The sequence below is a fragment of the Ursus arctos genome, unplaced genomic scaffold, assembly GCF_023065955.2.
Source record: "Ursus arctos isolate Adak ecotype North America unplaced genomic scaffold, UrsArc2.0 scaffold_12, whole genome shotgun sequence".
Taxonomy (NCBI): Eukaryota; Metazoa; Chordata; class Mammalia; order Carnivora; family Ursidae; genus Ursus; species Ursus arctos.
The window spans coordinates 65,218,369-65,241,750 of record NW_026622786.1 but is presented as its reverse complement, the minus strand read 5'-3'; the positions used below and the strand labels follow the sequence as shown (position 1 = coordinate 65,241,750).

The 23,382-nt window shown below is 35.1% G+C and overlaps 1 protein-coding gene across 5 annotated transcripts in view; it reads right to left on the bottom strand.

The window, feature by feature from the left end:
• The window catches only part of FAF1 (Fas associated factor 1), a 486,729-nt gene that overhangs the window by 294,472 nt on the left and 168,875 nt on the right, over positions 1-23,382 (bottom strand). For all 5 annotated transcript variants that reach the window (XM_048220345.2, XM_048220346.2, XM_057310649.1 and 2 more), the window contains one exon: positions 466-557. In XM_048220345.2, the coding sequence (XP_048076302.1) occupies positions 466-557 (92 nt within the window). The remainder of the gene's footprint in view (positions 1-465; positions 558-23,382) is intronic.

Genomic DNA, 23,382 nt, shown 5'->3' with positions numbered 1-23,382 from the left:
TTAAATTTACAAGTTTAAAAAATGTCTTATTATTACCATCTTTTTCATAATCAATTTCTGGCATACATGTATACATTGTGTATGACTTCTTTCAGGCCAATAAGTAATTGTTCAGTAAATTATTATTCCAGGGCACTTACTGACACCCTATGAGGTTGGATAAAAAAGTAAGAGCTCTCAAAAAAGAGTGCCAAACGAACTCCTACATAACAGTTAGAAATGGGAAAAACATGCCATATAGTGTTTTCATTTACATACCTAACTCATTCAAAACTACTGTTGGTTTACCATGAAAATGTTTTTTAACTTGAAAAACACTGTTTGCTGATTCCTTAAACTAAGTTACTAGTACCAAAATCTACTTCTGTCATATGTAACACAATTAATAAAAATCAATTTTTATATATCATTTAGTCACTTGCATGACTTAATTTTCTTTTATTTCTAGGCAATTAAGAAACTCACACTGTCTTCCACATCTCCAGTCTTCCAGCCTTTCAACAGCATTTTAGACACAGGTATCTGAAGTTCATTTTCTAGAATCTGTTTAATCTCTCCTGTATAAATAAGAAAAGACTGAATATTACTAACAAAATAATGCAATCAACATTTGTCCATACCTAAGGCTACCAATAATATTAGGCATCTGGTACACAATGATGTTTCTCTGATGAATAAATAAGAAACACTTCTATAGTCCAAACTTCAAATCTTAAACAAACAAATGGCCCTTTTGAAGAACTCAGGCTTCAAGATTAATTATGACAAAAGACTCTACAATTATAGCTTTTAAAAGAAATAGATACCAGTGACTGGGGGGTTGATTAGAAACAACCTATTTTAATAAATCATTGAACATCAAAAACCAGGGATGTACTGTATGGTGACTAACATAATATAATAAAAAAACATTAAAAAGAAAAGAAAAGAAAAGAAACAACCTATTTTAAACTGACCTACTGTCAACTGACAATACCACTATGTGTTCAGCATGTGGTAGGAATAGCAGGTAAAGTATAAATCTTGAAGTGGTATAGTATAAGCAAAGCATATTTCAGAATGAAGATTTGGGTTGAAGTCTTATCTTAAAGAAATCAAATATCGATTCTTTAGTTTTTGTATCGTAAAATGGAGAATAATATTGCCTTTCTTAACTATTTCTAGGGTCTAAGGATAAAAGGAAATAACATCCCTGAAAGACGCTGACAAAATATAGCCAATGTATATAATCTAGAAGACAATTTAAATTATGTTAAAGAGAAAAGCAACAAAATTTCAGAAAAGAAAAAAACATGTGTTGGATAAATAGAGAAGATTTTGAGAGAGATGAGACTTAAACCCAGATTGAAGGATAGCTGGGTTGTGAAGGAGTGCCACACTAAAAGTTATTCTATTCAGTGAAGACAAAAGACTTAAAGGCAAAAAGGCAAAAATGAACATGATGCTAATGAAAAACATTGAGGAATCAAAATTTTCCCAGTGCTCCACAAATTATTTTTCAGGAATCAAGTCTACTTATAAATCAATCAGCTAATTTCTGGAACTACACTATATTAAGCAGACTGTTGAATCAGAATATACAAGTATTGCATATATCTACTTTAATTAGGTTGTTGCTAGTCCTTACTTTTTTTAAAAAGTGTATTTTTAAAAGTATACTTTTTTATACTTTATTTTTACAGAGACAGAAAGCACGTGCGTAAGCAGGGAAAGGGGCAAAGGGAGAGGGAGAGAATTTTAAGCAGGCTTCACATCCAGCATGGAGCCCGATGAGGGCTCAGTCTCATGACCCTGAGATCATGACCTGAGCCGAAATCAAAAGTCAGACGCTTAACCCGACTGAGCCACCCAGCCTAGTCTATACTTTAGATTAAAACATAATTCAACTGACTTATAAGTGATTGAATACTGAAAAAACTGATTATGTTAAATATAAAAGAAGAAAAATAATTCCATGCTGACAAAGGGAACGCAGGGGGAAAAAACCTCATGCTACACAAGTACTATGTACTATGGAAATATAGTTACGAAAGCAAGCAGTGCTACAATCAAACACTTCATGGTCTCAGTTACACAGTTTTACTTCCCCAAAGAAAATTCCTATTTGGGCACTTTTGATAAAACGTCATAATATATTTTACAAGCACAAAGTTTTATCAACTTTGGCCTTCAAAAATGTCACTGCTGACAAAGAATTTTTCTTTTATGGAAATGGTAAAAAAAAAAATGAGCCATACTTTTTATATCAAATACATCTAAACATTGCCTTTTTGTTTATGGCTAAGATTGGTATTTCTAGAGCTGTACTTGTCTGGAACTGAGCTTATGCTCTTCCAAGTCTGCCGAGTGCTTTCCTCTTAAGAAACCGATCTTCACCTGACACCTTCTACCTAGACTCCTGCAGATACTCTTAGTATTCATAATCTAAAAGAAGTTTCTTAAAGAAAAAACAAAAAGAGATTTTAAGTTTAAGTCACAGTTAGTTACTCTTTGCAACAAGCTTGGGTAACATATAAAAAGTCTAATTCCACAGGTAGAGAGGAATAGAAAACAAAACCAGAATCTTGACAGCAACCAGAGTTCCTCATATTTTAAAAATTGATTCTGTTGGTCTCAATTTCTTCTTCTGTAAAGTGGGGATAATTATAGTACCAACACTTCATTGGGTTGCTGCATTAAATCACATAAGGTATGGAAATATTTTGTACTAGTATGTGTCTCAAAAAATGTTGTTTATTTTGATTTGTATTAACTAAAGTAATACACACATAAATGTTTAGCATAGTACCTGGCCAGTATAGATCATAAATAAACAGTAGTTATTGTTTTAGGAATATCCAAAATAATTTAGGTCAGTGAAGCACTAGAATGCAGCAAGTTTCAGAGCCAGTATTCATATCTGGGTCTGCCTAACACCAAGGATCTTAACATAAGACAGCACTGCCAATACAGCACCCTAGTATGTTACTTGGAAAAGATACGCAGATATCATTAAGAGCAGTCCACTGAACTTGCAAACCATATATCCGATAAGGAGCTAATCCAAAATATATAACGAACTCACAACACAATAGCAAAACACACACACACACACACACACACACACACACACCAACAATCCAATTAAAAATGGGCAAGGGCGCCTGGATAGCTCTGTTGGTTAAGCATCCGGCTCTTAGTTTCAGCTCAGGTCATGATCTCACGGTTCTGGGATCAAGCCCGGCACTGCACTCCGCACTTAGTGGGGAGTCTGCTTAAGGATTCTCTCCCTCTTCTCTGTCCCTCCCTTGTTCCTTCTCACTCTCTAAACAAATAAATCTTTAAAAAAAAAGGGGGGGGGGGGTGGCAAACAACCTGAACAGATATTTTTCCAAAAAAGATACAAATGGCAAACAGGTAAATGAATAGGTGCTCAACATCACTAGTAGGGAAATACAAGTCCAAACCACAATGAGATATCATCTTATGCCTATTAGAATGGTTTCTATCAGAAAGACGAGCAATAAATGCTGGCAAAGATGTGGAGAAAAGGGAATGCTTGTGCACTGCTGGTGAAATTATAAATTAGTACAACCACTAGGGAAAACAGCATGGAGGGTCCTCAAAAATTAAAAACACAACTACCATATGATCCAGCAATATATCCAAAGGAAGCAAAAACACTATGTCAAAGAGACATCTGCACCCTCATGTTCATAGCAGCATTATCTACAATAGCCAAAATATGGAAGCAACTGAAGTGTCCACTGATGGATGAATGAATAAAGAAGCTGTGATTTATGTATACATTTCAATATTATTCAGATATAAAAAAGAAGGAAATTTTGCCATTCTGTTAACATGAACAGACCTTGAGGGCATTATGCTAAGTGAAAGAAGTCAGATACAGAAAGCAAGTACTATATATGTCACTTACATGTGGATCTAAAAAAAAAAAAGAAAGAAAAAGAAACACACAGAAAAAGAGGTATTTGTAGTAACCAGAAGTGGAGACTTGGGAATTGAATGAAGGTGTTCAAAAGGTACAACTTTCAGTTATCATATAATAAGCACTGGGGATATAATACATAACGTGATGACTACAGTTAACACTACTATGTGGTATTTTTAAAGTTGTTGAAACTTCAGTGGGGGAATCTGAAATAAAAGTGAAAAAAAATTGATTTCCCCAAGGGTTTGGGTGTTCATGGGGGTCATTTTAAGAAATATGCCCTTATTTAGAAAAACTTCCATACCTATTATTTCTTTTCCTTTGGGTATATGTTAACTAACCACCTTTGGAGGCATTATTAGAATATACCTTCCAAATCAATACTTTTGGTAAGGCATGCCCATTTACTAGATAATGGAAAACTACTTTTTGGTCAGAGATTTTTGTTTCCAGCCTTAAAAATGGTGGAAAACAAATCATTATTTTTGTTAACATTGAATTGTTGGGAGTTTAAAAATAAATAAACAAACAAAGTTGTTAAAAAAGTAAATCCTAAGAGTCCCCAGTACAGGGAGAAACTCCCGCTCACCTTTTTTTGTATTTATGTAAGATGATGGATGTTAACTAAACTTACTGTGGTAATCACTTTACAATATATTCAAGTCAAGTCATTACACTGTACACTTTAAAAGTATACAGTGTTGCATATCAATTACATCTCAATAAAACTGCAAAAAGACTTAAAAAGAGTCCAATAAATCCAATAGCATATTTTTAAAAACCCCAACTTAGATTATGACTTACATATAATAAAATTCACTCATGAATTTTGACAAATATGTACACCACTGCAACCACTACCACAATTAAGGTAAGAACATTTCCTATATCACAAAAAGATATTTATACTCCTTTGAAACAAAAACCTTCCCCACCCAACCACTGATCTTCCTTCTCACTCTAAAGATTAGTTTTGTTATCTTTTATGTCTGGGTTCTTTTGCTCTGCATAATGTTTTTGACATTCATCTACACTATTGTGTGTACCAATAAAGTTCTTTTTCATTATTTAGTAGTATTCCATTATATCGTAAGGTAGGCAGCTTCTGAAATGGCTTCCAGTGCTCCCCACCCTCATGGTATTCATGCACTTTGTAATTCCCTCTCCATGAGTGTGAGCTGTACCAAGTTACTTCTGATGAAGAGAATGTAATAATGGTGATGGGATGTGACTTCTGAGATAGGTTACAAGACTGGTTTCCATCTTGCTAGCACACTCTCTCTTGCCCTTTACTTGTTCTCTCTGATGAAACCAACTGCCTTGTAAACTGGTATAGAGAGAGGCAAACATAGTAAGGAACAAAAGACAGCCTCCAACCACGAGTGAGTGAAGAGCTGAGTCTCGGTTCAACAGCTCGCATGGAAATGAATCCTGTCAGCAACCACATCAATGACCTCAAAAGTTTATACTTCCTTAGTTGAGCCTTGAGATAACATACTGATTGCAGTGCATAAGAGACCAGCTAAGCCACGCCTGGATTCCTCATCTATACAAACTGTGAGATAAACTGTTTTCTTAAACCACTAAATTTTGAGTCATTTGTTGCACAGCAACAAATAAAATACATATGGATATTGCACAATTTGTTTATACATTCTCCAGCTGATGAACATCAGCAGTATTTATGTTTTTTCCCTACTGCAAATAAAGCTACTATGAACATTGTGTAAACCCTTTTGTAAGTATGTGTTGATTTCTCTTGAATAAACACCTAAGAATGGAATTGCTAGACTGCATGATTAACTTTACTTTAAAAACTGCCAAACTGTTTTCCCAAGTGATTATACCATCATGAAGTCCACCAAAGTTCCAATGGCTACATATCACTATCAACAAAAAGAATTTTCCGTCTTTTTAATTTTAGCCATTCTGGTGGCTGTGGTTTCTAACTGTGGTTTTAATTTGTATTCCCTGATGATTAATAATAACTAATGACACTGATCATCTTTTTGTGTGCTTATTGGCTATTTGCATATCTTCTATAAAGCACTGAATAGATGTTTTAGAAGTTGACCGTGCATTGCTCTTAATCTTAGAAGTTATTAGTCTTTAATTACCAAGTATTATATAGTTCTATGTTCTTCAGCAATGTGCTTTCTGAGGTTGACAAAGTTTCCCTCTATTCTTACTAATTGTGAGTTTAGTTTTCATTTTTTTAATTTTACAACATGAATGGGTATTAAGTGTTTTTTCCTCCACCTATGGAAATGATCAGATGAATTTTCCCATTTATTATTCCAATATGGTGAATTACAAGAATTAATTATAAGCTGTTAAACAAGTTTTGCATTCCTATATAAACTCACTTGACTGTGAGTTATATTATATACATATGTATGTATTTTATAATATTTTATTGAATTCAACTTGCAAATATTTTTTAAAGATTTTATTTATTTATTTATTTATTTATTTATTTATTTATTTGAGAGTGAGCAAGAGAGCACACGAGCAGGGTGGTGGGCAGAAGGAGAGAAACAAGTAGACTCCACACTGAGTGCGGAGCCCAACTTGGGGCTTGATCTCATAAACCTGAGATCATGACCTGAGCCAAAATCAAGAGTAGGACCTTAACCAACTGAGCCACCCAGGCACCCCAACCTGCAAATATTTTGTAAAGAATTTCTGCCTCTATAATTTTAAGAAACATTGGTCTGTAGTTTTCTTTTCCTGTAATGTCTTTGTCTGGTTTTAGTATTAGAGTAATGCTGATTTCATGAAATGAATTAGGAAAAACTTTATCCTTTCTCTATTTATGAATGATTGCCAGTATTTCTTCCTTAAATATTAGATAGATTTTACCAGTGAAACCATCTAATATTGGGTCTGCTTTCTGGGAAGGTTTTTGATTACCAGTTCAATTTATATATTTGATGAACACCTACTCAGATTTTTTATTCTTTCTTCTGTTGGCTGTAATTTGTACCTTTAAAATAATCTTCATAGTTTCTTAAAGTTTGATATATCTTTTAAATTTAGTGGCATAAATATGTTCTTGATGTTGACTCATAATCCAATTAATGTCTGTAGGTTCCTTTCATTTCCAATATGAATAACTTGTGCTTTCTTTCTTTTGTTCTTATTCACAGTAGCAAGTGAATTATCAATTTTATTCATCTTCACAAAAAACAGCTGCAAGTTTTATTTATTTTGTTTTTTTTCTCTATCTATTTTCTAATTTATTGATTTGTGTGTATACACATATATAATTTGCTTCCTTCTATAGTTACTTTGGAATTTAATTTGCTCTTTTAAAAAAATTCTTAACAGCTTTATTATGATTGACATGAAATAAACTGCACATATTTAGAATCCACAATCTCATAACTTTTGACAACTATAACTAAAAAGTAAAATTCATCATAATCAAGATTGTAAATTTATCCATCACTCCCCCCAAAGGTTTTTTATGCCCCTTGGTAACTCCTCTACACTCTCCTTACTTCGTCCCCAGAGAACTGATTTGATTTCTGTAACTATGGTTTAGTTAGAATTATTTATGATTTTATGTAAATGGAATTGCATAATATACTTTTTAAATCTGGCTTCTTTCACTCAAAAAAATCTGAGATTCTCCCACATTGCTGTGTGTAACAACACTCCATTTCTTTTAGTACTAAGTAGTATTACATTATATAGATATACAACAATGTGTTTATCCATCCACTAGTTTATGGGAATTTGGGGTTACCTACAGTTTGGTGCTTTTACAAATAAACTGCCATAAACAATAACGTACATGTCCTGATAGACATGCTTTCATTTCTCTTGGGTAAGTATCTAGAAGAGGAATGGTCATTGTGTAATAACTTTGTAGGAAACTGCCAAACTCTTTTCTAAAGTGGTTTGTATTGTGATGTCTTCAAATTTACCAATCTTTTCTTCTTCACTGTCTAATTTGTTAATCCCATCTGGTGTTATTTTTCACCTCAGACATCATGGTCTTCATCTCTAGACACTCAATTTGGGTCATTTTAACATTTTCAATGACTTATTATTTTAAATCTTTCCTCTTTTTTATTATTTTTTTAATAATTACAATAAACATGTATTTAAAGTAATACATTTATAGCTCAAATAGTTCTAAATTGTACATTTCACGTTTACCCCATTTCTTAAAAATATTTGTAGGACAACTGCTAGCACAGATTTCAATTCCATGATTATTTCTTTGCCCATTCTTCTCTTTTCTTTCCCAAATAACTTCTTTCAGATACAGTTCAAGGTAGAATTTATCCTCTTCATATTTTGTCCACTGCTCTTTAAGCAAAATCTGCTGCCTCATAGTCAGGTCCAGTGCTGTCCTAATGCAGAACATTCTGTCGTTATAAACTACAGCCTCTTTCACATCATCATTCTCATATATCATCTTGCATTAACACCAGTTTATTGAACTCTGCCACCACAGGCCTGCTCACATTTTTTACCCTTTTCCTTTCTCTTTTAAATATAAGTTTATAAGAGAGTTATAAAAACTATTTTAATGTCCATACCTGCTAATTCCAACATCTATTTCAGTTCCGAGTTGTTTTTAATTTCTCTCATTATGGGCCAGGTTTTTCTCCATTTTTGAATGCCTGGCAATTTTTAATGGATGCCAAACACTGTGAACTTTACCTTGATGGGTACTAAATATTTTTTTATTTCTATAAATATTCTTGGGCTTTGTTCTAAAATGCAGGTAAGTTACTTGGAAACAGTTCAATGTATTTGGGTCTTGCTATTAAGATGTCAGTATCGTCCAACAGTACTTAATCTAAAGCTAATCATTCATTACCAATGCAAAAGCCTTGAATACTCTATCCAAGCTTCATAAATTATGAGGTTTTCCAATCTAGTTTGTAAGCACAGACACTATTCCTAATAGTATTCCTTCTAATCCTTTTGGGTGGTTTATTTAGCTGTTTTAGGAGTGAAGGTAAATCCTGTTGTTATAAGTGGAAGGAGGGGAGGGGACACTTTTCCTATTTCTTAATAGGAGGGCTGATCATTGCTTTTAGAACGTTATTCTGTAATTAAGCATTTGAACCATAAATTTCCATCTCAATACCACTCTGTCAGCATCAAACAAATGTTGGTATGCCACGTTTCCATCTTAATTTAGTTCAAAATATTTTCTGACTTCTTTTGTGATTCATTCTTTGACCTACGGTTTATTTAGAAATATGTTGTTTAATTTCCAAATACATCAGGATTTTCCAGACACTTGATTTCTATTAATTCCACTATTGTCAGAGAATACACCTCACATGATTTTTCAACTCTTAGTGACTTGTTTTATGGTTGAGTATATTTTCTGCCTTAATGAATGTGCCATCTGCACATGCAAAGAATATGTATTTTACTGTGATTATGAGTCTACACACTTCAAATAGGTCAAACTGGTTGATATTTTGTTCATATTTGCTGTTATTCTGAACATTACTATGAGAAAGGAGTGCTGTAATCCCCAATTACCACTGCAGATTTGTCCATTTCTCATTTCAGTTCTATCACGTTTTGCTTCATATACTTTCAAACTCTGTTATTAGACATGTGCACATTTATGATACTATGTCTTTGTGATGACTGTGATGAATTGCCATTTTCGTCACAAAATGTCTCCATTGGCCTTAATAAAATTCCTTGTCCAGAAGTCTACTTCATTTACTATTAACATAATACAATAACAAGTTATTAACATAACATTTCATATCCTGATTAGTCTTTTCCTATATGTATTTTAATATTATACTTTGTATTTAAAGTGGGTTTCTTGTACATATATATTTGGTTTTCTTTTTTTATCCAGTCTCACAATCTCTACCTCCTAATAAGAATGTGAGACAGGGGCGCCTAAGTGGCTCAGTCAGTTGAGCTTCTGACTCTTGGTTTCTGCTCTGGTCATGATCTCAGGGTTAAGGGATGGAGCTGCATCAGGCTTCCAGCTTGGTGCAGAGTCTGCTTGGGAGTTTTCCCTCTTCCTCTCCCTCCCCTTTAACCCCGCCCCAGATGCATGTGCACATACGCATGCTCTAAAATAAATACATACATACATAAATAAAATATAAAAAAAGAAAAAAGAAAGGAATGTGAGATAATTCATATTAATTGTAGCTATGGTCTTATTGTTCTATATTCGTTCTTATTTTTTATTTTATTATCTCTTTCTACCTTCATTTAAATTTATTATTTTTAGGTATTCAATTTCATTTCAACCCTTAGCTTAACTATAATCTGCATTTCACTGTTTGAGTGATTGCTCTTGGGTTTACAATTTGCATTTTTATTTATTTTTTAAGTAGGTTCCATGCCCGGTGGGGAGCCCAACACAGGGCTTGAACTCATGACCTTGAGATCAAGAGGTGAGCTGAATTATTGTTTGCACTAAAATCAGAGATTGCAAGTTATAGCCTGTAACTTAACGATCATTAAAGCAGTTTAAAATCTTGTGAATTTTCAGATGAATTAATACAGATTTTAAAAAGCTATGCCTTAAAATGAATTTTACAGTTTATAATTCACAATAAAAACAGCCTGGTTTGAAAAAAAAAAAGAGCTGAGCTGAAATCAAGAGTCAGACACTTAACCGACTGAGTCACCCAGGCACCCCAATATGCATTTTTAACTTAATACAGTCTGCCTTCAAATAATATAGGACTTGTCCTACAACAGTATACTTTATTCTCCTTTCCTATTTTTTGTGTTTTCATACATTTCCTTCTCCATAATTCATAAACACCACAATATACGGCAATTACTTTCACTTTACAAATTTCAATCTTTTTAAAAAATTAAAAATAAAAAAATTTCTCGTATGTTCCCAAATATTTACAGTTTCTGATGCTCTTCATTTAATTGTGTTGATCTAATTTTCCATCTGTTATCACTTCCTTTTAGCCTAAGGAACTTCCCTTAACACTTCTTGTAGCTTCTGTTTGTGTGAAAAATACCTTTATTTAGTCTTCATTTCTGAAATATACTTTTGTTGGATATAGCAATCTAAGTTAACATTTTATTACTGTAGCACTTAAAAATATCACTGATTATCTCTTGGCTTGCACCGCTTCTGATAAAATGTCCATAATCATTATTTTTAAATGTTTCCCTATGTGCAATGTGTCTTTGTTTTCTCACCTCTACTTTCAAATTTTTTGTCCTACTGATTTTCAGCAATTTTATTATGATGTACCTTGATATGGTTTCCTTTGAGTTACTCCTGTTGGAGTTACTAAGCTGTTTATATCTCTCATAAAACTTGGGTGGTTTTCTGCTGTTCTTTCTTTAAAATTTCCCCCTTTCTAACTAGCCCCTCTAGTTCAGGAACTTTAATCACACATAGATTAGACCACTCTCTGTATCTCCCAAAGGTCACTCAGGCTCCATTCCACTATCCACCCATACTCCTACACACAGCAAAAATGCAAATACAAAATATATTTGCTGTGTGTACTTCACTTTGCATTGTTTTTATTACTATGTCCTCAAATTCATTGATCTTTTCTTCAACATCATCTAACTTCTTAACTCCTTTTGGGTAATTTTTTTTTTTTTTTTTTTTTTTTGCAGATGTTATACTTTAACTCTAGAATTTCCATTTGGTTAATTTTCAGTATTTTTCATTTCTTTCCTCATTGCATTCTTGATTTCCTTTAAACTCTTAAGAATAGTTTAATAACTGTTTTTAAATCTTCTTTTCCTAATTCCATTATTTTTGCCACCGATGTACTTTTATTTTCAAATTTTTCTTCAGGTTATGAGTCACATTTGGCTACTTCTCATGTCTACTAGTTTTCAACTAAATACCATTCATCATGAAAATTACATTAATGAGTGTCTACATTTAGTGGTTTGCCTTTAAAGAGCATAGAAGTTTATTCTGACAGGCCCTTAGTTTTCACACATATGAGGTTGATCCTTTTTAGACTCCTTTACAACACTTTTTAGGATGGCTCTAAAGCAGTAATTCTCAAAAGTACGGTTCACAGATTCCTGGGATTTCTTGAGACTGATTGTACAAAAGTAATGCTAAGTAAAACTGCTGGTACTTTATCACAAATCAAAGTAGTGGTGCTAATGAGAGCCTGGGTGACTCAGTCGGTTACGTATGAGACACCTGATTTTGGCTCAGGTCATGATTTCAGGGTATGTCAAACTCCTCACACAATGTGGAGTCTGCTTGAGATTCTTTCTCTCCCTCTTCCTTGGCTTGGACTCTAAATAAATAAATAAAATCTTTTAAAAAAAGGAAAAAAGTAGTGGCGCCTGGGTGGTGTTGTCAGTTAAATGTCCAACTCTCGGTTTCAGTTCAGGTCATGATCTCAAGGTCATGAGATGGAGCCCCATGTTGGGCTCCACGCTCAGCCCTGTCTGCTTAAGACACTCTCTCCCTCTCCATCTGCCCCTTCCCCCCGCTCCCGCTCGCTCTCAAATAAATAAATAATAATAAAAAAAAAGGTAGTGGTGCTAAGCTGAACTAATAGTCACTGTATTGTATCCTTCAACATAAAATATTTGTATTAAAGAAAAAAGCGATGATGTAACAAAAATTATTATTTGTATTAAATCCTGGTGCTTTTAATATGTGTGATGAAACTGGAAGTACCCATAAGGCATTTCTGCTACATACTAAAGTACAATGGCTGTTCTGAGAAAAAGGACATGTTTATGTGTGAGATGAACTCTTTTTTAAAGAACAGCATTTTTCCCTGAGCTAATGATGTCACGCTATGTTATTCAGACTTGACATTTTCTTAAAAAGGAACAAAGTAAGCCTGTCAATTGAAGGGAAACAAATGATAACTTTTTGTCAGTGACAAAATTTGAGCCATCAAACTAAATTCCAAATTTTTAAAAAATTTGTATATGTCATTATGAGCTTTACAACTTCTCCTTAAAATACTTTTTGTGAGATCAGTGATATTAACAAATGTGATTTACTGATACCATATAATGCCATGCATCAATATTTGGTTGATCTAACAAAGTGAACCAGTATTTTCCAAACAACTATTTTTTTTTACTCATTGTGGCATTATTTTTATTTTTTTATATTTTTATTTTATTTATTGACTTTTTAATTTATTTTTTTGGTGAACATTATTTACATTTTGTTTTTTTATCACCTGGTTACCCCACCCCCCACCCCCTCCCTTCTGTAACCCAATCAGTTTGGTTCCCAGAGTCCAGGATCTCTCATGGTTTGTCTCTCCCTCTGATTTCTTCCCATTCAGTTTTCCCTGCCTTCCCCTATGGTCCTCTGCACTATTACATTCCACATATGAGTGAAGCTGTAATTGTCTTTCTCTGCTCGACTTATTTCACTCAGCATTATCCCCTCCAGTTCCATCCATGTCGATGCAAATGGTCGGTATTCCTCCTTTCTGATGGCTGAATAATATTCCATTGACTATATGAACCACATCTTCTTTATCTATTCATCTGTTGAAGGACATCTCGGCTCCTTCCACAGTTTGGCTATTGTGGACGTTGCTGCTACGAACATTGGGATGCAGGTGCCCCTTCTTTTCACTACGTCTATATCTTTGGGGTAAATATCTAGTAGTGCAATTGCTGGGTTGTATGGTAGCTCTATTTTTAACGTCTTGAGGAACCTCTATACTGTTTTCCAGAGTGGCTGTACCAGCTTGCATTCCCACCAAGAGTGTAAGAGGGTTCCCCTTTCTCCACATCCCCGCCAATACCTGTTGTTTTCTGTCTTGTTAATTTTTGCCATTTTAACTGGTATAAGGTGATTTCTATTTTCCTGATGGCTAGTGATATTGAACATTTCTTCATGTGCCTGTTAGCCATTTGTATGTCTTCTTTGGAGAAGTGTCTGTTCATGTCTTCTGCCCACTTATTGACTGGATTATTTGTTTTTTGGGTGTTGAGTTTGAGAAGTTCTTTATAGATCTTGGACACCAACCCTAGATCTGTACGGTCATTTGCAAATATCTTCTCCCATTCCGTGGATTGTCTCTTAGTTTCGTTGACTGCTTCCTTTGCTGTGCAAAGCTTTTTATCTTGATGAAGTCCCAAAAGTTGATTTTTGCTTTTGTTTCCCTTGCCTTTAGAGACCTGTCTTGAAAGAGGTCACTGCGGCCAATGTCGAAGAGGTTACTGTCTATGTTCTCCTCTAGGATTTTCATGGATGCCAAAATACTCAACAAGATCCTAGCCAATAGGATCCAACAGTACATTAAAAGGATTATTCACCACGACCAGGTGGCGTTTATTCCTGGGATGCAAGCATGGTTCAACATTCACAAATCAATCAGTGTGATATATCACATTAACGAAAGAAGAGACAAGAACCATACAATCCTCTCAATTGACACAAAAAAAGCATTTGACAAAATACAGCATCCTTTCCTTAAAACTCTTCGAAGCATAGGGATAGAGGGAACATACCTCAATATCATAAAAGCCATCTATGAAAAGCCCACAGCGAGTATCATTCTCAATGGGGAAAAACAGAGCTTTTCCCTTAAGGTCAGGAACATGACAGGGATGCCCACTCTCACCACTGTTGTTCAACACAGTACTAGAAGTCCTAGTCTCAGCAATCAGAAAACAAAAAGAAATAAAAAGTATTCAAATAGGCAAAGAAGAAGTCAAACTCTCACTCTTCCCAGATGACATGATACTTTATGTGGAAAACCCAAGAGACTCCACCCCCAAATTACTAGAACTCATACAGCAATTCAGCAACGTGGCAGGATACAAAATCAATGCACAGAAATCAGTTGCATTTCTATACACTAACAATGTCACTGAAGAAAGAGCAATCAAGGAATCGATCCCATTTACAACTGCACCAAAAACCGTAAGATACCTAGGAATAAACCTAGGTACCAAAGAGGTAACGGATCTGTACTCTAAAAACTACAGAACACTTATGAAAGAAATTGAGGAAGACACAAAGAGATGGAAAACCACTCCATGCTCATGCATTGGAAGAATAGACATCGTGAAAATGTGTATGCTGCCCAGAGCAATCTACACATTCAGTGCAATCCCTATCAAAATACCACTGACATTTTTCACAGAGCTGGAACAAACAATCCTAAAATTTATATGGAACCAGAAGAGATCCCGAAAAGCCAAAGGGAAGAAAAAGAAAACCAAAGCTGGGGGCATCACAATGCCTGACTTCAAGCTATATTACAAAGCCGCAAACATCAAGACAGCATGGTATTGGCACAAAAACAGACACACAGATCAATGGAACAGAACAGAAAACCCAGAAATGGACTCTCAACTCTATGGTCAACTAATCTTCGACAAATCAGGAAAGAATATCCAATGGAAAAAAAGTCTCTTCGATAAAGGGTGCTGGGACAATCGGGCAGCCCATGCAGAAGACTGAAACTGGATCATTCTCTTAAACCACACACAAAGATAAACCCAAATAACTATTTCACAGATATCAGAAAATCATACACTGACGCTGAATATTCCAGTGAATTTTAATATAACAATACCAAAATTCTGCTGATGTGGTTTCAGATTTTACATTGCCAATAACCTTTAAGAAATTATCACTTACCAAGGTTTGGTTGTAGTATCAAATAAGAATATCAAATAAAACTATAAGAATATTATCTGAAAAGGCTATTACAATACTCCTCCTTTCTCCAATTATATATCCGTTGGTGACACCATTTCTTCACATACTTCAACAGAAATAACATACTGCTACAGAATGAATAAAGTAGCATATCTAAGAATCTAGCTGCCTTCTACAATAGACAGACATTGAATAGTTCGCAAAAAATGTAAAACAATGCCCCCTTTCTCACTATCTTTTTATTTTGTAAAAGTAATTCTTTTTCATGAAAACTCTTGTTTATGTCAACATGTAATGAGTTCTATTTTGTTATTTACTAATTAATATTTTTTAAATTTCTCAGTTTTAATTAACAGAAAATATTCCTCTGGAGTCTCTACTGTCCTATATGTTCTACAGAGTCTCCTTCCTCTGCCTGGAAGGAATTTAATAGTCTCTAACTCTACCTGTGAGCTCAAGGAATTCTTCAAGTTAGCCTATGATGTGCAGATTACTACTCAGCCAAAGATTTGAGGGGAGCACAATCCAGACTTCTGGAGTTTTTCTGCACGTAGCTCTCTTTTCTCTAGTATTCTGCCCAGAACATTCCAGTCATCTCAGCATCATGGATCTCCGAGCTCTTTTTTTTTCATCTCAACAACACTATTAGGTTCTGCTTGGGTTCCCTTCCTGTAAAAAACAGTCTAGAAATTTCCTCCAAGCAGAAATCAGAGGAAAACTATTGAGCTTACCTGTTTGTTTCCCTTTTCTCAGGGATCACAGGTCTATTATGTTGCCTGTTGTCCAATACCTAAAGATAGTTGTTTCATGTATTTTGTCCAGTGTTATGGGTGCTTTCAGCAGGCACCACACCAGTTATTCCATTAGGGGCAGAAACAGAAATTCTTATAATTTTTTTTTTTTTAAAAAGATTTTATTTATTTATTTGACGGAGATAGAGACAGCCAGCAAGAGAGGGAACACAAGCAGGGAGAGTGGGAGAGGAAGAAGCAGGCTCATAGCGGAGGAGCCTGATGTGGGGCTCGATCCCATAACGCCAGGATCACGCCCTGAGCCAAAGGCAGACGCTTAACCGCTGTGCCACCCAGGCACCCCTCTTATAATTTTTATTTCTCAAAGTTACTGCCAACAAAAATCCCAATGTTTTCCCAGGTTTGAAAAAGTTTCACAAAAATTAACCAATCAGAGATGTAGCTCATAAAAGCATATTCAGCTATTGTTAGGCACATGAATTCTATTTTACACGATAATGTGTAATGTTGGAAATTATGATGTTTTATATTCATATGGTTTTATTTAACATGAACCATAAATTATTTCATCTATCAATTTATTCTATACATTAATAAGGATATTACAAATATTGCTCTGAGTATAATTATCTTTGCTTTTTTTTAATTTAAAGATTTATCTGAGGGGTGCCTGGGTGGCTCAGTCAGTTAAGCATCTGTCTTCAGCTCAGGTCATGATCCCGGGTTCCTGGGATCAAGTTCCATATCAGGTTCCCTGCTCAGTAGGGAGCCTGCTTCTCCCTCTGCCCCTCCCCCTGCTCATGCTTTCTCTCTGTTTCTCTCATAAATAAGATCTTAAAAAAAAACACACCTTTTAAAAGGAAAAATATTTATTTGAGAGAGAGACAGAGAACATGGTTGGGGCGCGGAGCAGTAGGAGGAAGAAAAAATCCTCAAGCAGACTCCCTGCTGAGTGCTGAGCCTAATGCGGGGCTTAATTCCAGGACCCTAATATCATGACCCGAGCCAAAATCAAGAGTAGGACACTCAAATGACTGAGCCACCCAGGCACTCCATTTTGCTTAACAGTAATATTTCTCTAGTTTTCCAGTTTCTGTGACAAAAAAGCTACAAAGAAAAAGGAAAGAAAAAAAAGACTACCTCAAACCATAGTCAGCAGTTAGTCTAAACAGATTTTGGCCTGCCCAACAGAGAAATAATTGGCAAGAGGTCACTTAGTCTGCTACACTACAATAAACTGAAAACAGATTTATAAAGTTTATCTGCCATTTAAATGCCTAAGAAACAGACATTTTATATAGCTGTTTTAATCTTCCTTTGGATTCCCAAGTTTTAACAAATACATTGTCTATAGAATTTGCTACCTTCTTTCAAGTCACTTGGAAGGAATATGTACTTTTAAACTTTTATAGTTTGTAAAGGCAACTAAATGTGGGGGGGAAGAAAAAGGATTCTATCAATATAAAGCCAATGGCTATTAATATATTCCAATTAATTCCTCTCAGAGGAAAATACGTAGTAAAAATTGGATATGGGACTGTATTAACAACTTCCAAGCAGAATACAGCACATTGTTGCAATTCTAGGATCACTAGGATAAAATGCATTATCCCAGTTCGATCACTACGTAACTATTATTAAGGCAAATTATAGGCTCTCTCTGGGCCTCAAATTCCACATTAATTTTAAAAAAAAAAGCTATGAATACACTTCATATTAATGATGCCTGTTGCCACCTGTTGCCATTTTTTTAATTAAAAAATGACAGCACAAGGTGGCGCCAAAAAATTAAAACTGCCCCCAAAAGAAAAATGATAGCCTATTTCAGCAGACACAATAAGGAAATTAAACCTGTCACCTAGAAGAAACAAAATGTGTGATAATGTATCATGGATTTTTCTGAAGCACAATCCTCAAAAGTGAATTTCCTCCCCCTTTATTCCACTAACATGTTTATAAGTCAGAAATCTTTCAGTGCTTCCAATCATTTCCTTATTTCAAACATTGTAAGCTACTAGTCCCTACAATACTTGTTTGAACTATGAAAGCTATTTCTGAGAAAAATCCAATTCAGACTCTGTATAAGAAGCAGCACATTGGACTTGTAAGGCTAGACAGGACCCATCTGAGAGGCTGTTTAAAACTGCTCTGAAATAAGACTTACCCAAGAATAAGTAGGACTTTTAATGGCAAAGATTACAAGGCAATGCTCTACTGCTTCACCCTCTATACCACATTCTAATCTCACAGATTCAAAGACGCAGCCCCTGCAAACTTGCTGCTCAAACATATAAATCTGAACAAAAAGATCATTAACATAACACATATAATTATCAAAAGAATCATAAATATGTGGATATTTAGGGGTTCAGAGACAAAAGGATTCCAGAAAAAGGTTATTTATAGTGTGTCACGGGGTCCTACAGGAGCCTGAGAGTACATCCAACAATGCATATAAACACTCTCGCAGACTACTATAAAAGCTAATGTTGTGTCTGTGAGATTAAATGGCGTAAGTCTTTATTTCCCCCAAACATCAATGTTCCCCTGAACATTGAAAGAAACCTGAAGATTATAATTAATAGGTAAGGGAAGTATGTAAAGTAAGTTTTTAGGGAGCAAAAGTTCTAGTCATTTATGAAGCATACTGGTGAATAAAGATAATCATAGTTTTGTGAGTGTGGTTGCTATTTACATCTTTGCTTCTTGTACTATAGAGCCTTTGCCCAAATAAAGACACTTTGTGTATGCCATCCATACAAGAAAATTGTTTTAAGTTTAGTGGAAACAGACTGGGCTGAACATCAAAAGACATTCACTATCTATTCTGGGGTCTACTAACTACTATGGGACCATGGCAGGGCAGCCTCCCTGAGTTTTAAGTTTTTGTTTCTATAATATAAAGCAGCTAGACTAAATGGCCTTTAAGGGCTCTTCCAGATCTAAAACCTCATTTCCATGTTATATCTACAAAGTGTAAGGCATTAAGATTGACTCAGAAGAATACAAAAACTGAATAATAAGTCAGGATGGGAAGGGCTTCCTAATTACCAATATAAAGGGAAAAACTATGAAGGAAGTTCAACATTTTCAAAATAAAAAACTTCCTTCTCTCCAAAAGCACAATAAAATAAAAATGTAAATTGGGAAAATACTTGCAAAACAGGTAATGAATAAAAGGATAATCTCATTCATATAAAAAGGCCTTATAAATTAAAATTTTTAAGCCAGTAGCAACATATAAACTCACATATAAAAGAGCCAATAAGCCCACTGAAGTATTAACTCATTAGTGGTGAAAGAAAAGTGAATTGAAAACAAAAGATATCATTTAGTTCCAATCTGGCAAAGCTTTTTTTTTTTTCTTTTCTTTCTTTATTGTGGTAAAATATACATACCATAAAATGCACCACTCTAACCATTCTAAAGTGTGCAGTTCAGTGGCATTAAGTATGTTCACACTGTACAACTCACCACTATCCATCTCCAGAATGTACTCATCACCCCACACTATGACTCTGTACCCAATAAACAATAACTCCCTATTCCAACCTTCCCCAATCCCTTGTAACTACTATTCTACTTGCTAGAATTTGACTATTATCAGTATTATAAGTGGAATAATATATATTTGTCTTTTTGTGTCTGGCTTATGTAGCGTATCTTCATTTGCCATCCACGTTGTAGCATATGGCAGAATTTCATTCCTTTTAAAGGCTGAATATTCTATTGTATGTATATACCACATTTTGCCTATCCATTTATCAGCCAATGGTCCCTAAGGATGCTTTTCTCTTTTTCTTTTTTTTTTAAGATTTATTTGAGAGAGAGAGCATGAGAGCGAGTGAGCACGCACATGTAAGCAGGGAGAGGGCCACAGGGAGAGGGAGAGGGAGAGAATCTCAAGCAGACTCCCCATTGAGCATGGAGCCCCATTGCAGGGCTCAATCCCACAACCCCAAGATCATGACCCGAGCCAAAATCAAGGGTTGGATGCCTAACCAACTAAGCCACCCAGGCACCCTGCAATGCTTCTTCTTGTTCTATTCTTCTGTAAATGTCCCTGCTTTCAATTCTTTGGGGTATATATTCAGAAATGGGATTGATGGATTATATGGTAATTCTGTGTTTAATTTTTCAAGGAACTGCCATATGTGTCCCCAATGGTTGCACCATTTTATACTCCCTCCAGCAGTGAATGTGGGTTCCAATTTCTCCATATCTTTACCAACTCTTGTTACTTCCTGTTGTTTTGATAATAGTAATCTTGGGTGTGAAATGGTATCTAATTTTGGTTTGATTTGCATTTCCTTCCCTAATGATTCATAATGTTCAACATATTTTCATGTACTTATTGGCCATCTGTATATCTTCTTGGGAGAAATATCTACTCAAGTCCTTTGCTCATTTGTTTTGTTTCATTTTTATTTATTTTTTTAATTTTTTAATTAAATTTTTATTTAAATTCAATCTAGTTAACATATACTATATTATTAGTTTCAGGGGTAGAATTTAGTGATTCATCAGCTGCATACAACACCCAGTGCTCACTACATCAAGTGCCCTCCTTAATGCCCATCACCCAATTACCCCATCCCCCCATCCACCTACCCTCCAGAAACCCTCCATTTGTCTCCTGTAGTTAAGAGTCTCTTATGGTTTGCCTCCCTCTCTGTTTTCATCTTATTTTATTTTGCCTTCCCTTCCCCTATGTTCATCTGTTTTGTTTCTTAAATTCTACATGAGTGAATGCATATGGTATTTTGTCTTTCTCAGACTGACTTATTGATTAGCATAATATCCTCTAGTTCCATCCACATCATTGCAAATCGCAAGATTTCATTCTTTTGATGGCTGAGTAATATTCCATTGTGTACACACACACACACACACACACACACACACACACACACTACCTCTTCATTATCCATTCATCTGTTGATGGACAGCTGGGCTCTTACCGTAGCTTGGCTATGATAGACACTGCTACTATAAACACTGGGGTGCATGTGCCCCTTCAAATCACTACGTTTGTATCCTTTGGATAAATACCTAGTAGTGCAATCCCTGGGTCATTGGGTAGCTCTATTTTTAACTTCTTGAGGAACCTCCATATTGTTTTCCAGTGTGGCTGCACCAGTTTCCATTCCCACCAACAGTGTTAAAAGTGTTTCCCTTTCCCTGCAACCTCACCAACATCTGTTGTTTACTGAGCTGTTCATTTTGGCCATTCTGACAGGCATGAAGTGGTATCTCAGTGTGTTTTGATTTGTATTTCCCTGATGCCAAGTGATGTGGAGCATTTTTTCATGTGTCGGTTGGCCATCTGAATGTCTTGTTTGGAAAAGTGTCTGTTCATGTCTTCTGCCCATTTCTTGACTGGATTTTTTTTGGGGGGTGTTGAGTTTGATAAGTTCTTTATAGATTCTGGATACTAGCCCTTTATCTGATAAGACATTTGCACATATCTTCTGCCATTCTGTAGATTGTCCTTTAGTTTTGTCAACTATTTCTTTGCTGTGCAAACACTTTTTATCTTGATGAGGTCCCAATAGTTCATTGTTGCTTTTGTTTCTCTTGCCTTTGGAGATGTGTCTAGCCAGAAGTTGCTGTGTCCAAGGTCAAAGAGGTTGCAGCCTGCAATCTCCTCTAGGGTTATGAAGGATTCCTGTCTCATATTTAGGTCTTTCATCCATTTTGACTTTATTTTTGTGTATGGTGTAAGTGGTCCAGTTTCATTCTTTCGCATGTTGCTGTCCAATTTCCCAGCACCATTTATTGAAGAGACTTTTTTCCATTGGATATTCCTTCCTGCTTTGTCAAAGATTAGTTGACCATAGAGTTGAGGGTCCATTTCTTGGGCCATCTGTTCCATTGATCTATGTATCTGTTTTTGTGCCAGTACCATACTGTCTTGATGATTACAGCTTTGTAATACAGCTTCAAGTCTGGAATTGTGAGGCCTCCAGCTTTGTTTTTCTTTTTCAACTTTCCTTTGGCTATTCAGGGTCTTTTCTGGCTCCATACAAATTTAAGGATTGTTTGTTCCAGTTCTATAAAAAATACTGATGGTATTTTGAGAAGTATTGCATTGAATGTGTAGATTGCTTTGGGTAGCATACACATTTTAACAAGAACATTTGTTTTTCCAATTCATGAGCATGTTTTTCCATTTCTGTCTTCCTCAATTAGTTTTCTATAGCTTCTAGAGTACAGATCCTTTACCTCCTTGGTTAGGTTAATTCCTAGGTATTTCATGGTTTTTGGTGCAATTGTAAATGGGATCGATTCCTTGATTTCTCTTTCTGTTGCTTCATTGTTAGTGTGTAGAAATCCAGCTAACTTCTGTACATTGATTTTATATCCTGAGACTTTGCTGAATTCCTGTATCAGTTCTAGCAAGTTTGGGATGGAGTCTTTGGGTTTTCTACATGGAGTATCATGTCAACGGTGAAGAGTGAAAGTTTGATGACTTCTTTGCTGATTTGGATGCCTTTTATTTCTTTTTGTTGTCTGACTGCTGAGGTTAAGACATCCAGGACTATGTTGAACAACAATGGGGAGATAGTAGCTAACAGGATCCAACAGTACATCAAAAGGATTATTCACCACAACCAAGTGGGATTTATTCTTGGGTTGCAAGGGTGGTTCAACATCCACAAATCAATCAATGTGATATACCACATTAACAAAAGAAAAGACAAAACCCATATGATCCTCTCAATAGATGCAGAAAAAGCATTTGACAAAATACAGCATTCTTTCCTCACAAAAACTCTCTTCGGTGTAGGGATAGAAGGAACATATCTGAATATAATAAAAGTCATTTACGAAAACCCACAGTGAATATCATCCTCAGCAGGAAAAAACTGAGAGCTTTTCCCCTAAGGTCAGGAACACAACAGGAATGTTTACTCTCACCTTTGCCCGTTTTTTTTTAAATTATTTTTTACTGAGATATAATTGACCTATAACATTGTATAAGTATAAAGTGTTAATTTGACATATTTATATACTGGAATTTGATTACCATTTTAACAACTCTATCAGGTCACAGTTATTTCTTTTTTGTGGTGGGAACAATTTCA